General features: G+C 45.6%; 1 protein-coding gene across 9 annotated transcripts in view; it reads left to right on the forward strand.

The window, feature by feature from the left end:
• LOC143769817 (uncharacterized) overlaps window positions 1-16,568 on the forward strand; it is a 205,216-nt gene that overhangs the window by 17,678 nt on the left and 170,970 nt on the right. For 8 of the 9 annotated variants that reach the window (XM_077258733.1, XM_077258734.1, XM_077258738.1 and 5 more), the window contains exon 3: window positions 15,080-15,164. The exons of the other annotated variant lie outside the window; for it this stretch is intronic. In XM_077258733.1, coding sequence (XP_077114848.1) covers window positions 15,080-15,164 — 85 coding nt within the window. The remainder of the gene's footprint in view (window positions 1-15,079; window positions 15,165-16,568) is intronic. 9 annotated transcript variants of the gene reach the window in all.

Below are 16,568 nucleotides of genomic sequence, written 5' to 3' on the forward strand. Positions count from 1 at the left end.
TCCACACCGTGAGTCGGTGTGGAGGTCTTTTTGCATACTCTGTGTGGTTTTTGTAGTTTTTTGTGCTGACCGCATAGTTCCCTTTTCTATCCTCTGACTATTTAGTAAAGACTGGCCTCCTTTGCTAAAACCTGTTTCATTCTTGTGTTTGTGACTTTCCTCTAAACTCACCGTCAATATATGTGGGGGCTGCCTTTGCCTTTGGGGAATTTCTCTGAGGCAAGGTAAGGCTTCTATTTCTATCTTTAGGGGTAGTTAGCTCTTAGGCTGTGAAGAGGCGTCTAGGGAGAGTTAGGTATGCTCCACGGCTATTTCTAGTGTGTGTGATAGGAGTAGGGTTTGCGGTCAGCAGAGTTCCCACTTCCCCAGAGCTTGTCCCGATTCCTAGTTTAACCATCAGGACATTCCGGGTGCACCTAACCACCAGGTCCATAACACAGGACACAGTTTTCTAAGTGGTAAAGGCTATATTATCACACGGTGATTCAAACAGGTGCAGAGAGAAACTCAAGTCCACAACACTTGGTGCAAATATCATATGCAGCTCAGCAGTCTAGGCAACTTCAGAGGAAAATGCAATCACGCAGAAAGTCTATGAAGCACAATTTTTCTTGAGGATACTTGACACGAATAAGTCCTTGCTTAGTACAAAACACAGATAGATATGCTTATAAGGCAGTTCAAATAATATCTTAGCTCAACCAGGGAGGTCTGGGTAATAGTCTCAGGTTCTTGCAGAGCAGCAACAGCTTACATGTCCAGCAAATGCAGATGGAAGCAAACACGAGCAGCAGATGAAGGAGGATTACTGGAACTGGTGTATGCAGCAGGAACTCAGAGCAGAGTAGCAGGATGACCCCACAGGTTCACAGGAGCAGGTATACACTTTGTTCCAAATCATTATGCAATTTGGATTTAAGTGTCGTAAAGGTTTAATTGTTTTGTTTTTCAAATAAATTCATGGATGGTATTGTGTCTCAAGGCTCAATGGATCACTGAACTCAATCTTAAACACATGTGATAATTAGTTTTCCAGGTGCTTCTAATTAAAGGAAAACTACTTAAAAATGATGTTCCACATTATTAAGCAGGCCACAGTTTTCAAGTAACATGGGAAAGAAAAATGATCTCTCTGCTGCGAAAAGCATCAAATAGGGCAATGCCTTGGTCAAGGGATGAAAACATTAGATATTTCCCAAAAACTTAAGCGTGATCATCGTACTGTTAAGAGATTTGTGGCTGAATATGAGCACAGACGTGTTTGTGCTGATAAAGGCATAATGAGGAAGGTTTCTGCCAGACAAGTTAATCGGATTAAGAGAGCAGCTGCTAAAAAGCCATTACAAACCAGCAAACAGATATTTGAAGCTGCTGGTACCTCTGGGATCCCTCGAACCTCAAGGTGTAGGATCCTTCAAAGGCTTTCTTTGGTTCATAAACTACTATTCAGCCACCCCTAAACAGTATTCACAAGCAGAAATGGTTGCAGTGGGCCCAGACATACATGAAGACTAATTTACAAACAGTCTTGTTAACTGATGAGTGTCGAGCAACCCTGGATGGTCCAGATGGATAGAGTAGTGGATGGTTGGTGTATGGCCACCATGTCCCAACAAGGCTGCGACGTCAGCAAGGAGGTGGAGGAGTCATGTTTTAGGCCGGAATCATGGAGAAACAGCTGGTAGGGCCCTTTAAGGTTCCTGAAGGTGTGAAAATGACCTCTGCAAAGTATATAGAGTTTCTGACTGACAACTTTCTTCCTTGGTATAAAAATCAGAAACGTGTCTTCAGGAGCAAAATCATCTTCATGCATGACAATGCATCATCTCATGCTGCAAAGAATCCCTCTGAGTCATTGGCTGCTATGGGCATGAAAGGAGATAAACGCATGGTGTGGCCACCATCTTCCCCTGACAACCCGATAGAGAACCTTTGGAGTATCATCAAGCAAAAGATCTATGAGGGTGGGAGGCAGTTCACATCAAAACCGCAGCTCTGGGAGGCTATTCTGACTTCATGCAAAGAAATAGAAGCAGAAACTCTCCAAAAACTCAAAAGTTCAATGGATGCAAGAATTGTGAAGGTGATATCAAAGAACGGTCCTATGTTACCATGTAACTTCGCCGGTTAGGATGTTTTGGAGTTAAATGGCTTTTTTGTTTGTGCTGAGTAGCAGACAGTGGTAGTAGGTGCAAAGTATTAACTGGTCTAAATGGAGGCCAGGGCCCCTGTATATTTTAACTATCATCTATCATTTCAACAAATTTGTGTTGGCAGTGCCATTGAAGGATTTAACAGCACAGACTACACAGTGGTGGAGCAGGGAGAGGTAAGTATTGCAAGTGGTAGAGCACTGTTCGAGCTTGGGGGGCAATACTCTCGTGGGCGGCGGTACTGGCATAGGGCCCCTCATATTACGACGGTGTGTCTGACGTTGGTTGTGCACCACCACCGTCAGAGACACTTCATTGTAGTATGTGGGACCCTGTGCCAGTGCCGTCGCCCAAGAGTGGGCCCACCCACCTGTCAAGGCAAACGGCACTCGCACGGGTGCTTGCGCCAGGTGGTGACCACGGCCCTGTGGGGGGAGTCAGCCCATTTAGGGAGGTAAAAAAATGGCCTATGGTGGACATTCAGCAGCTGCAAATGGAGGAATTGGAGAAGTCAGTAAGAGGAGGCCAAAAGCTAGACATTTTTCAGGCAAGCTACGTGTCAGCAGGGGAAGGTGGGGCAAAATAATTTGAAATCCATGATTGGTTCATTTTAACGAAGGTTAGATCATCAACATTTCGGGTAGCCAGACGTGTCCTTTTTTCGGTCAGTATTGAACCAGCAGCACTGAAGACTCTTTCTGATAGCACACTAGCAGCAGGGCAAGCGAGCTCCTGTAATGCATATTCTTCCAATTCAGGCCAGGTGTCTATTTTAGAATCAAAGGGGAATGACCTGTGAGGGAGAACATCGATAAGGGAGGAAAAGTAGTTCGTAACCATACTGTACAAATGCTGTCTCCTGTCACTTTGAATCGATGCAGCAGTACCTGTCGTGTCAGCGGTCATTGCGAAATCACTCCACAACCTGGTCATAAAACCCCTCTGTCCAACGCCACTTCGGATTTGTGCACCTCTAACACCTCTGCCATGTTGCCCCCTACGGCTCGTGTGAGAACCATCACCGCCGCTGTGTGCTGGGAATGCCTGAACCAAACGGTCTACAAGAGTTGCATGTTTGGTAGCCAATATTTGCTTAAGATTCTCATGTGGCATGATATTTTGTCATTTTCCTTTATATCGTGGATCCAGGAGGCAGGCCAACCAGTAATCGTCATCGCTCATCATTTTGATAATGCGGGGGTCCCTTTTTAGGATACGCAAGGCATACTCAGCCATGTGGGCCAATGTTCCAGGTGTCAATTCACTGCTTGTGCTGGGTTTATGAGCACTTTCTTGCAAATCAACATCACTTGTGTCCCGCAAAAAACCTGTACCTGACCTTGCAACGCCACCAGTTTCTATTGCCCCCTGAGAAGCATCCTCCTCCCATAAATATTCATCCCTATCATCCTCCTCTTCCTCCGCCATCTCGTCCGGGAGAGTTCCCTGAGCAGACAATGGCTGACTGTCATCAAGGCTTCCCTCCTCGGCTGCAGACGCCTGCTCCTTAATGTGCGTCAAACTTTGCATCAGCAGACGCATTAGTGGGATGCTCGTGCTTATGATGGCGTCGTCTGCACTTACCAGCCGTGTGCATTCCTCAAAACACTGAAGGACTTGACAGAGGTCTTGTAGCTGCGACCACTGCACACCAGACAACTCCATGTCTGCCATCCAAGTGCCTGTCCGTGTATGTGTATCCTCCCACAAATTAATTACAGCACGCCTCTGTTCGCACAGCCTCTGAACCATGTGCAGTGTGGAATTCCACCTTGTTGCAACGTCGATTATTAGGCGGTGCTGGGGAAGGTTCAGCGATCGCTGATGGTTCAGCATACGGCTGGAGTGTACGGGCGACCGGCGCATGTGTGAGCAAAGTTTTCGCACCTTCAGGAGCAGGGCTGGTAACTCCGGATAATTTTTGAGGAAGCACTGCACCACCAGGTTCAAGGTGTGAGCCAGGCAAGGTATGTGTTTCAGTTCTGAAAGGGCTATGGCAGCCATAAAATTCCTTCCGTTATCACTGACTACCTTGCCTGCCTCAAGATGTACACTGCCCAGCCATGACTGAGTTTGTTGCTGCAAGTACTCGGCCAGTATTTCTGCGGTGTGTCTGTTGTCGCCCAAACACTTCATTTGTAACACAGCCTGCTGACGCTTACCACTAGCTGTTGCGATAATGGGACACCTCATGTGCAACACTGGCAGCTGCGGATGGAGTGGTCGTGCGACTGCACTCTGTGGATGAGCTTTCGTTTCTGGAGGAGGAGGAGGAGGGGTGGCGAACGCTTACAGCCAACTGTTTCCTAGACCGTGGGCTAGGCAGAACTGTCCCACTATGGCTGTCCCCTGTGGACCCTGCATCCACCACATTAACCCAGTGCGCCGTGATGGACACGTAACGTCCCTGGCCATGCCTACTGGTCCATGCATCTGTTGTGAGGTGCACCTTTCCACTGACTGATTGCCTCAGTGCATGGACAATGCGGTCTTTGACATGCTGGTGGAGGGCTGGGATGGCTTTTCTCGCAAAGAAGTGCCGACTGGGTAGGTCATAGCATGGTACTGCGTAGGCCATTAGGTCTTTGAAAGCTTCGCTTTCAACCAACCGGTAGGGCATCATCAGCTGTTGCGATGTAGATGGCTGCTGCGGATCATCCTCCGCTTCTGAGCTACTGGCAGCGGCACCCTTTTCCCCCAATGGCTGCCAATCTGGGTCAACAACTGGGTCATCTATCACCTGTTCAATGTCATGTGCACCTTCCTCTGTGTCACCGTGTAAGGTGCTATAGCGTTCGGGATCAGCGTCTCATCAGGGTCAGATTCTGGCTCAGTACACTGCAAGGGCAATGTAGTGATCTGAGTCAATGGAACAGCATAATAATCTAGCTGTGGCTGTGCATCAGTGCACTCCATGTCCGATTCATCTTGTAAAGGGCAGTTAACAATTTCCCTTTCTAACCCAGGCACGGTATGTGTAAAGAGCTCCATGGAGTAACCTGTAGTGTCGCCTGACGCATCCTTCACTTTTGGTTTGGGAGAAGGACACAAGGAAACGTCTTGTTCCTGACCGGGAGCATCCACTGACGACTCGCTGCTTTTATATTTGGAACTTTCTGAAGAGGAGGCGAAATAGCTAGAGGCTGAGTCAGCAAGGAAAGCCAAAACTTTTTCCTGCTGCTCCGGCTTTAAAAGCTGTTTTCCTACTCCCAGATAAGGGAGCCTTCTAGGCCTTGTGTAGCCAGACGATGACGCTGGCTCAACACCTCCAGCTTTAGGTGCTATTGTGCTTTTGCCACTCCCACCAGATGCACCACCACCATCAGTACCAGCTGGCAATCACCGCCCACGGGCTCTCCCACCAGACTTCTTCATTTTTTGGAAAATCTAACCAAAATAACAACCGTTATATGGTACTGTAAAACAAGGTAGAAGGTGTGTATATAAACTTGTTGAGAATTTAAATCTTCCTTTTTTTGGGGGAGACTGAACCAAAACTCAGGCCCTGTGTATAAGGCCTCTTTCACACGTCCAGATAATTCCGGTACCGGAGAAATCGGTACCGGAGTTATCCGTGTCCGTGTGCTCAAGTGGCACACGTGCGGCATCCGTGTGCCGCCCGTGTGCCGCCTGAGGACCACACGGACCATGCAGGAGAGACAGCGCTACACTAAGCGCTGTCCCTCCTGTGTGGTGCTGAAGGCGGCATTCATCTCTTCTCCCCCAGCATTTTTTTGCATGCGTTTTGCCGCGTTTGACAACGCATGCGTTTTTTTTGCTGCATGCGTTCTTTTGCAGAAATGCAACATGTAGTAATTTTCAGAGGCGTTTTTTTGCCGCAAAAAAACGCATGCGTTCATTTGCGTTTGATTAGCGTCAAAAAATACATTGATGTCTAGGGAAACGCATGCGTTTTCGCGTGCATGCGTTTGCGTTTTAAACGCATGCGTTTTTATAGAAAAAAACAAGAATGCACCCTGATAAGCCACCCCCCCCCCACATCAGGGTGATAAAGGGATCCTAACCCTAACCCTAGGGATCCAAACCCTAACCTGAACCTTTCCCCTAACCCTAACAATATGACAGTGAATACTCTCCGAGTTTATATTTTTAGTACTCTATAGCAATACCGTATATCTTGGGGTGTCCACATTGAACAAAGCTTTTTTTTAGAAGAATGTCCTGGTCTCCAGGTCAACATAATAGCCAATCCCTATGGATCCCTAGGGTTAGGGGTAGGGGTAGGGTTAGGGTTAGGGTTTGGATCCCTAGAGGTAGGGTTAGGGTTTGGATCCCTTTATCACCTTGTTGGTGGGGGGTGGCTTATCAGTGTTCTGTTGACCAGGATATTCTAATAAAAAGCTACCCCTAACCCTAGGGATCCTAACCCTAGCTAATTCTATTAATAGTGGGTTTTCTAGTTGATTTTGATGATTGGCAGTTGTCACACACTTCTCAGCATGCCTTTAAAAAACGCATGTAAACGCGGCAAAACGCCGCGTTTTTTTTTCTGCATGCAAAAACGCATGCGTCTAAAAAACGCAGCGTTTGCACGCGTTTACTTGCGTTTTTTCACCACATGCGTTTTTTTTTACAAACGCTGCAGATCAAAACGCAAGTGTGAAACCAGCCTAAGTGCTGTCCAGGGCTCCACTTTCACTGGGATTGAATCCGGCACTAAAACAAATTTAGCTCAAACAGGTTGATGATAAAATTGCCCTTGTATTGTGTGCCCACCTGAAGGTATATACAGTGCGATAATGGTGAGACTAAGTCATCTGGGTAATTTCGCAATGCATCACTGGGAACGGAAGCTGGCGGCAGCATCGCGCGCATCGGTGGAAGGTGAGAATAGCACAATTTTATTTTTTTTATTATTTATAACATATCTTTTTACTATTGATGCTGCATAGGCAGCATCAATAGTAAACAGTTGGTCCGGGATGGGGCGACACACTGGCACTGACTGGAGGGGAGTATGGAGGGGGCACTGACTTGAGAGTAGGGAGGGGCCAATTTGCGGCCAGACTAAGCCTGTCGCTGATTGGTCGCGCCCGGCCGCTTCTCTATTATATATTGACTCCTTTCATTCATATAAATAATGCAGATACTACTATAAATAGATCCAGCGTCATAGTATATAATGTACACAGGATCAAAGGGGGCAACACACTCTATACCTTCCTTGCTGATAATGTGCATATGTCACTATTCATCTCCCGCCTGTTAATATCTATAGAAAAACCCCATTTAAATCATAGGATTTGTCTGTCACCTTGACAAATGTGGCAGTATTGAGAGTCAGAAGGAATCTAATTACCGTATGTTTCTGATTATAAGGATGGGGTCACACATGCGAGTGTAATGCGAGGAACTCGATCAAGTCTCTCACATCAACACCCAGCACTGTATTTCTGCATGTATTTCTATGCAGCTGAACGCTCCAGTCCTGAGTGCCAACGGCAGTGCTGGGTATTGATGCTCGAGTTTCTCGCATTACACTCGCAAGTATGACCCCGACCTTAGACTCACTTTTTTCCTCCAAAAATGTGGAGGAAAATGGGGGTGCATCTTATAGTCCGGATGTGCCGGCTCTTGTTGTGGTGGGGAAGTGCATCACAGGAGACAGGAAACGGCGGCTGTGGCTGACTCTTGTGCTTGCTGCTAAAGAGAAATGAATATTCACTGCATTCTATGCCCATGGGCGCGGAGGGCAATGAATATTCATTTTTCCTTATTAGCGTCCTGGTATGCATGGCCCTATCCTGATACTGGTATGGTTGGCCCCAATCCCCATCATGGCATGCATGGCCCTATCAGAAAAATATAAAAAAAACTTACCGTATATACTCGAGTATAAGCCAACCCACCCTAATTTTGCCACAAAAAGCTGGGAAAACTTAATGACTCGAGTATAAGCCTAGGGTGGAAAATGCACCAGCTACCGGTAAATTTCAAAAATAAAAATAGATACCAATAAAAGTAAAATTAATTGAGACATCAGTAGGTAAAATTTTTTTGAATATACATATTGAATCAGGAGCCCCATATAATGATCCATACAGTTCATGATGGGCCCCATAAAATGCTCCATATTAAAATATGCCCCATATAATGCTGCACAAATGTTGAATATGGCCCCATAAGATGCTTCATAGAGATTTTTGCCCCATATGCTGTTGCTGTGATTAAAACAAAAAATGACATACCTCTCGTCGCTCAGGCCCCCGGCACTTGCAGTACTCACCGGTCCTTGTTCCAGCGCCGCTGTGTCTTCAGTGTCCTCTGCACTGACGCTCAGGCAGAGGGCGCTCATTAAGCACGTCATCGTGCCCTCTGACCTGAGCATCACTGCAGAGGACGTGGAAGACTGAGCGGCGACTGGAATGAGAACAGATGAATATCGTGCAGTGCTCCCCCTCCCCATTATACTCACCTGCTCCCGACGCGGTCCCTGCATCTCCGGGTGCTGACAGCTTCTTCTAGCGTTGAGCGGTCACCGTTACCGCTCATTACAGTAATGAATATGCTGCTCCACCCCTATGGGAGTGGAGTTGGGGCCATATTCATTACTGTAATGAGCGGTACCATGTGACCTCTCAACGCTGGAAGAAGCTGTCAGCGCCCGGAGATGCAGGGAACTCGCCAGGAGTAGGTGAGTATGTCACAGCCACCGCTCCCCCTCCCGCCGACCCCCTGGGACAATGACTCGAGTATAAGCCAAGAGGGGCACTTTCAGCCTAAAAAAATGGGCTGAAAATCTCATCTTATACTCGAGTATATACGGTACCTTCCTCTGCTGCCTTGCAGCATCTTATTCTGGTGCCAGCAGCTGCTTTATGCTTCTAAGCAGTGCATGGTAGGGACATCATGTGCTGATTACAAGCCGAAGGACAGCTGTCGTAATACTCACTGCTTTGCACGCTGGGACTTTGCGCATGGAGTGCAGTGAATAATCATTGCTATTTAGTAGGGCGCACGTTGTCAGCCACAGGCTTCCTGCAGCTGCCGGGCGGTCACTTGTGCCTGCTACTTAAACAAAATGAATATTCACTGCGCTCCACTCCCATGGGCGTGGGATGCGGTGAATATTCATTCCCTTTAGTAGCAGGGATACATGAATTCTGACAGCTGAAGGAAGACGGCGGATGACACCGTGCTCGCTAATAAAGTGAGCAATGAATTTTCACTGCCCTCCACGCACATTGTCCCGGCGTGCAGAGCAGTGAGTATTATAGCAGCTGTCCTTCAGCTTGTAATCAGTGCATGACTACCCTGCCATTCACTGCTTACAAGCATAAAGCAGCTGCTGACATCAGAAGAAGACACTGCGAGGGAGCGCAGGAAGGTAATTGTAATGGTTTGGTTTTTAATGTTTTTCTGATGGGGCCCTGCAGGTCAGGATAGGATGGTGGCCAATCATACCAGAATAAGGATGGGGCCATGCATATCATGACAGAGATGGGGGCCCTTCTCCTCTAAAACCTAGGTGCGGCTTATGGTCCGGTGCGTCTTATAGTCCGAAAAATACAGTACCCTGTGCTATGTTTAAGAAGTCTGTGATAGTAATCAAATTATTTATTTCCTTTAATTGGACAATTATCGGATGAAAAAGGTTACAGTTGCAGTGTTGGGGTGGCCCAGACAACGCCTATTTATGAAGCTCATACAATGTGTCATGGGAAGATGGAGTAACGTAAAGGATTTTCCACCCAAAAGTACCATTATGAATTTTCAATCTAATGCAAATTTTTTTTTAGTTGCATATTAATTTGTGCTCACCAAAGAAACCCCGTATCACCAATCCATAGGTTAGGCGATAACTTATATCAGTGGGGTCATACCACTGGGACATATATCCCTGTTAGAATATAGCAGCACATGCAGGGTCGGACTGGAGTGTCTGGGGTCCACAGGGAATGGACTCTAAGGGCTCACCCTACAGCTATATGAAAATATCTGTCAGTCGTTATCCCCACTATAGTGGAGCATCAGCTGTAACACAGGCGACTCCTCCACATCTACTGTGCACCCCCATTACTGGGATGTACAATTACGGTAGTTTAAATTAACGGGGTTCTTTGGTTGAAGCAAGTTAACACCAATCCATGGGCTCCACAGGATAAGTGACCGCTTAAGTCCGACCATTAGAAACTACACCGATCAGAAGAATGAGGAAGTTTTATCGTTGATAGGACACTTATCCCCATTTTAAACTTTAGAGGCAGGTGGGATATCTGACTGCAGCTCCATTCATCATCTTTGGGGCTTCAAGAAAAAAAAGTGCAGCCACTGAGGGAATGAGTGGATCAGTGGTCAAGTCGGACATGGCACTCCAGTCTAATGGGGATAAAAAGTTCCACATTTTGCTGAATGGGTTCATGTAGTCAGACCCCCACCAATCAATACGTTACCACTTACTCTGTGGATAGGTGATTACTTTTTTTCACAGGAAAACCCCTGTAAGTGCATATCTGTTGCTGTGTTCCAAGTATTTAATCTCTAATGGAAATAAAGAATCTTCTAATTAATATCACAGAGAACAAATGACCGGCATACACTGCACAATCCCCTATACCAAGGCCAATACTACCACAACCAGGGAAAAAATACCACCACACCATGATCAGACCACATAGTGACCGAATAATACTACATACAAGGGACAAATACCGCCACACCATGAGCAGACCACATATTACCTCCACATTGTGACCAAATAATCTGACATATTGCCAGCAGATAGGGACCAAATAATACCACATACTAGGAGAAATACTGCCACAAATTACCACCACATAGTGACCAAATACTACAATACTGATCATGAATACAAACCACAATACTAACAACACTGTTATTACCACCAGTGACATTATACACAATGCCTCTGTATATCGTGTCAGTCTACAGGTAATACAGTGATCACCAGTGACATTATACACAGGACATCTGTATATAGTGTCAGTGTACAGGTAATATATTGATCACTGGTGATATACACAGGAGCTCTGTATATAGTGTCAGTGTACAGATAATACAGTGATCACTAGTGACATTATACACAGGAGCTCTGTACACAATATTTAGTGTATAGTGTACGTGTACATGTAATGCACTGACTCACCAGTGACGTCTGTAGTTGAAGTCCTTCATCTTCGCTTTTCTTCTTCAACCAGAACAGACCGCCATCACTTCTTCCATCCTGGACTCGTCTCTACAAAAAATAACAGTCTTCAATAGCCGATCGCTTCCAGATCACTTTCCTCACTTTTTCCCTGACGTCTACACTACGTCAGATGAAGAAAAAAGTGACGTAGTGCGGCACTGCAATGTAAAAGGACCTTCCTTTTGTTCCCTCCATGGAAAACCGCTTCCTAAAAAGTAAATTATATTACAGTAGTAATAATATCCCTAATTGGACAATAAAGTAATTATGTTCCCTACTCGTCACCATAAAGTAATATAGCATGTTCCTCATTCTGGCCCTCAAACAGTAATTAAGTCCCTCATACTGGTCCCCTTTATTTAATAATCTTGCCCAGCCTGGCCCCCTTTATTAATCTTGCCCAGCCTGGCCCCCTTTATTTTATAATATGCCCCAACCTGGCCCAATAAGTCCCTTGTCCAGCCTGGCCACCAGATATCCATCCTGCCCCCCAGCTATACAGTACATGCTGACCCTCATATGTCGCTTGTCCTGTCCCCCATGTATCTCTACTGGGCCCCTACATATCCTTTTTGGTCCCTTGTCGTGGCTCCCTCATATGTCCACCCTGCCCCCCCATATATATGCTTTCTGGTCTCTTGTCCTGCCCCTCCCCCATAAATCCTTTCTGGCCCCCTCATATACAGTACAGACCAAAAGTTTGGACACACCTTCTCATTCAAAGACTTTTCTGTATTTTCATGACTATGAAAATTGTCCATTCACACTGAAGGCATCAAAACCATGAATTAACACATGTGGAATTTTATACTTAACAAAAAAGTGTGAAACAACTGAAAATATGTCTTATATTCTAGGTTCTTCCAAGTAGCCACCTTTTGCTTTGATTACTGCTTTGCACACTCTTGGCATTCTCTTGATGAGCTTCAAGAGGTAGTCACAGGAAATGATTTTCACTTCACAGGTGTGCCGTCAGGTTTAATAAGTGGGATTTCTTGCCTTATAAATGGGGTTGGGACCATCAGTTGTGTTGTGCTGAAGTCTAGTGGATACTCAGCTGATAGTCCTACTGAATAGACTATTAGAATTTGTATTATTGCAAGAAAAAAACAGCTAAGTAAAGAAAAACGAGTGGCCATCATTACTTTAACCCCTTCATGACCTTGGGATTTTCCGTTTTTCCGTGTTCGTTTTTCGCTCCCCTCCTTCCCAGAGCCATAACTTTTTTTTTCCGTCAATATGGCCATGTGAGGGATTATTTTTTGCGGGACGAGTTGGACTTTTGAAGGACATCATTGGTTTTACCATGACATGTACTAGAAAATGGGAAAAAAAGTGCAATCCCAAGCGTGTTTTTTGTTTGGCTTTTTTGCTAGGTTCACTAAATGCTAAAACTCACCTGCCCTTATGATTCTCCAGGTCATGACGAGTTCATAGACACCAAACATGTCTAGGTTATTTTTTATGTAAGCGGTGAAATAAATTCCAAACTTTGCTAAAAAAAAATAAATATTGCGCCATTTTCCGATACCCGCAGCGTCTCCATTTTTCATGATCTGAGGTCAGGTGAGGGCTTATTTTTTGTGTGCCGAGCTGATGTTTTTAGTGATACCATTTTGGTGCAGCAAGCCGGCATCAGCAACCATAGAAGTCTCAAGGAAACCTCTGGTTGCTATGCCGATGCATCGCTGACCCCCAATCATGTGATGGGGTCGGCGATGAGTGAATTTTCGGCTGTGTGGCCGGAAGCGGTAGTTAAATGCCGCTGTCAGCGTTTGAAAGCGGCATTTAACTAGTTAGAGGCGGCGGGTGGATCGCGATTCCACTCGCCGCTATTGCGCGCACATGTCAGCTGTTCAAAACAGCTGACATGTCACAGCTTTGATGTGGGCTCAGTGCCGGAGCCCACATCAAAGCAAGGGATCTGACCTCGGACGTACTATCCCGTCCGAGGTCAGAAAGGGGTTAAGAAATGAAGGTCAGTCCGAAAAATTGGTAAAACTTTGAAAGTGTCCCCAAGTGCAGTTGCAAAAACCATCAAGAGCTACAAAGAAACTGGCTCAGATGAGGACCGCCCCAGGAAATGAAGACCAAGAGTCACCTCTGCTTCTGAGGATAAGTTTATTCGAGTCACCAGGCTCAGAAATCGCAGGTTAACAGTGCTCAGATTAGAGACGAGGTCAATGCCACACAGAGTTCTAGCAGCAGACACATCTCTACAACAACTGTTAAGAGGAGACTTTGTGCAGCAGGCCTTCATGGTAAAATAGCTGATAGGAAACCACTGCTAAGGACAGGCAACAAGCAGAAGAGACTTGTTTGGGCTAAAAAATGCAAGGAATGGACATTAGACCAGTGGAAATCTGTGCTTTGGTCTGATGAGTCCAAATTTAAGATCTTTGGTTCCAACCACCGTGTCTTTGTGCGACGCAGAAAAGGTGAACGGATGGACTCTACATGCCTGGTTCCTACCGTGAAGCATGGAGGAGGAGGTGTGATGGTGTGGGGGTGCTTTGCTGGTGACACTGTTGGGGATTTATTCAAAATTGAAGGCATACTGAACTAGCATGGCTACCACAGCATCTTGCAGCAGCATGCAATTCCATCCAGTTTGCGTTTAGTTGGACCATCATTTATTTTTCAACAGGACAATGACCCCAAACACACCTCCAGGCTGTGTAAGGGCTATTTGACCAAGAAGGAGAGTGATGGGGTGCTACGACAGATGACCTGGCCTCCACAGTCACCAGACCTGAACCCATTCGAGATGGTTTGGGGTGAGCTGGACCGCAGAGTGAAGGCAAAAGGGCCAACAAGTGCTAAGCATCTCTGGGAACTCCTTCAAGACTGTTGGAAGACCATTCCCTGTGACTACCTCTTGAAGCTCATCAAGAGAATGCCAAGAGTGTGCAAAGCAGTCATCAAAGCAAAAGGTGGCTACTTTGAAGAACCTAGAATATAAGACATAATTTCAGTTGTTTCACACTTTTTTGTTAAGTATATAATTCCACATGTTAACCGTTAATTCATAGTTTTGATGCCTTCAGTGTGAATGTACAATTTTCTAAGTCATGAAAATACAGAAAAATCTTTGAATGAGAAGGTGTGTCGAAAAACTTTTGGTCTGTACTGTATATCCATCCAGGCACCCCCATATATCCATCCTACTCCCCCCCATATATATCCATCTTGGCTCTCCATATATATCCATCCTGGACCCCCATATATCCATCTCGGCACCTCATGCATCCATCCTGGTACACCATATGTATCCATCCTGGTGCCTTGTCCTTTACCCCCCATATATCCACCCTGGCCCCCGTGTGTATCCATCCTGGCCCCTTGTCCTGGCTTCAAGCACACACAGAAAGAGGATAAAAAAAAAAGTTTCCTTTTAACTGCCTGCGCTCCCGGCGGCGTCCTCCTCTGCAGGTCCGGCGTGCTCATAGTAAAATGGCCGCCGACATAGCAGAGGCCGGCGTTGAATGTGTGCACTTTTTTCAGTATTGAAGTATCAAGATTCTGATGTCGATTTTCAGAGTAAGTACATCAGCCTTATCTGGGCTAAGATTAAATAATGTGTTCAGTTTATATTGCAAAATATGGTGACAAATCTGTTTACTGTTTTCTGCTGACTTCATCTGATCACATGCAAGTTCTTCCAATATATCTGACTCTGTACATGGATGGTGAAAAAATATTTACTATTCCCAGAGGGATAGCACCTAAAAATCTGACACTTTTTTTTCTCTCATAGGTTACTACACAAGGACAGCCATAACCTGGAAGCCATCAGGTTGTTGGGGATTTGTTACTTGTGCAGAGAAGGAAATATTTATGAGGTAAGAGAAGAAACTAGCCAGTGGTCAGTGCTGAGACTGGCCGGCTGTACAGTGGCTGCTCGCTTATTTAAATTCTACTCTAATTTTGTTTTTCCTGGAGTCATTTTTAAGAGCCGCAATAAAACTAAAACATCTGATTTTGTGTCAATTGTATTCAATTTATTTATTTTTTCTTTTACTTTCTATATTGGGAAAAAATCTTGTAATTATAATGACAAATAGCACCCAACAGCTCACCTCCTCCCCCTCCCTTCACAGTGACCTTTGCCTTGGTCAGAACATGCTTAGAATGCTATCCTATACAGGTCAACAGGGTCAGTCAATCTATTGTTGTCTGTTTGGCTGCGGAAAAGAAAGGAAGTATAAGTCTAATATTAGGTCTCGTGGCCCTGGTGAAAATTACACAATTTCCTTTAATTTTTTTCTAATATAGATATAATTTGAAAAATATGTTTTTTTAAAATTACATTTAAAATTAAAGACTGATTTAAACAAACTTGAGCTCCATACTATGTATGTTCTGGGCTGTCGGGGGTTAGGGTCACAGTTTATTCATAGCCCAGGGTCCGTGGTCCTCAGCTGTTGGTTCTGCTCTGTATACTTTTTCTCTGCCGTTGTCACACTGTCTCCCTCTTACCCATCTGTAATATCTCAATACCCCCCTGTTACTCCACATCGCCCCATGTTACCCCTTTATTTCCTACCAAACCCATGTCGCCTCTTGTTATCTCCTATGACCCTATCTTACCCTCTGATATCTTTTTCTCTTTAACTCTGGCAGGAGCAGAGAGCAAGAGCTTTGGGAATGTTGTGTTGAGAGCTACTCACAGGGAAGCATCAATAGAGATTAGCATCAGTAGGGATCGGCAGGATTATTCAGTAATAATGTGAGGGAGCGCCAGGGCCGTAGCCGTGGTTGAGACTAATGGCTCTTGCGCACCCTGGTCTCCCATCACATACAAACAATGTCCTTTTAGCAATGTACTTGCCTCCCTGCTCCTTCAGGATCTGCTCTGCATTGTTGGAGGCCTTCTCCATACATTTGCGCATAAACAGAGTCACAGTCCAGTTGTTATTTAAAACTTAGAACTTTACTTTCTTCTCTTCACAGCACATCCTTATAGATACAACATCGGCTTAGGGTTTCAAACAGTCCTCATTCTCCATTTTCCCCACACCTCTTCCTACGGCCTTCAGTATGTGCCCGGGTCGTACCGCCTCTTGCGGTAACGCAGCGTCTTCCCTGTTCAGACTCACTGTTTCACACTGGATCTAGGGCATCTGTCCAGGCGGTAAGCTGCAACATTGCTAGAGCCACCTGCGTCCCCGTAATGTTGTGCCCTCCACTATAACCTCTGCTCCACCACTGCTGTCACACAGCTGCTAAGGCTGTATTTCTGGTCC

Source organism: Ranitomeya variabilis, chromosome 4 (assembly GCF_051348905.1).
Source record: "Ranitomeya variabilis isolate aRanVar5 chromosome 4, aRanVar5.hap1, whole genome shotgun sequence".
NCBI lineage: Eukaryota > Metazoa > Chordata > Amphibia > Anura > Dendrobatidae > Ranitomeya > Ranitomeya variabilis.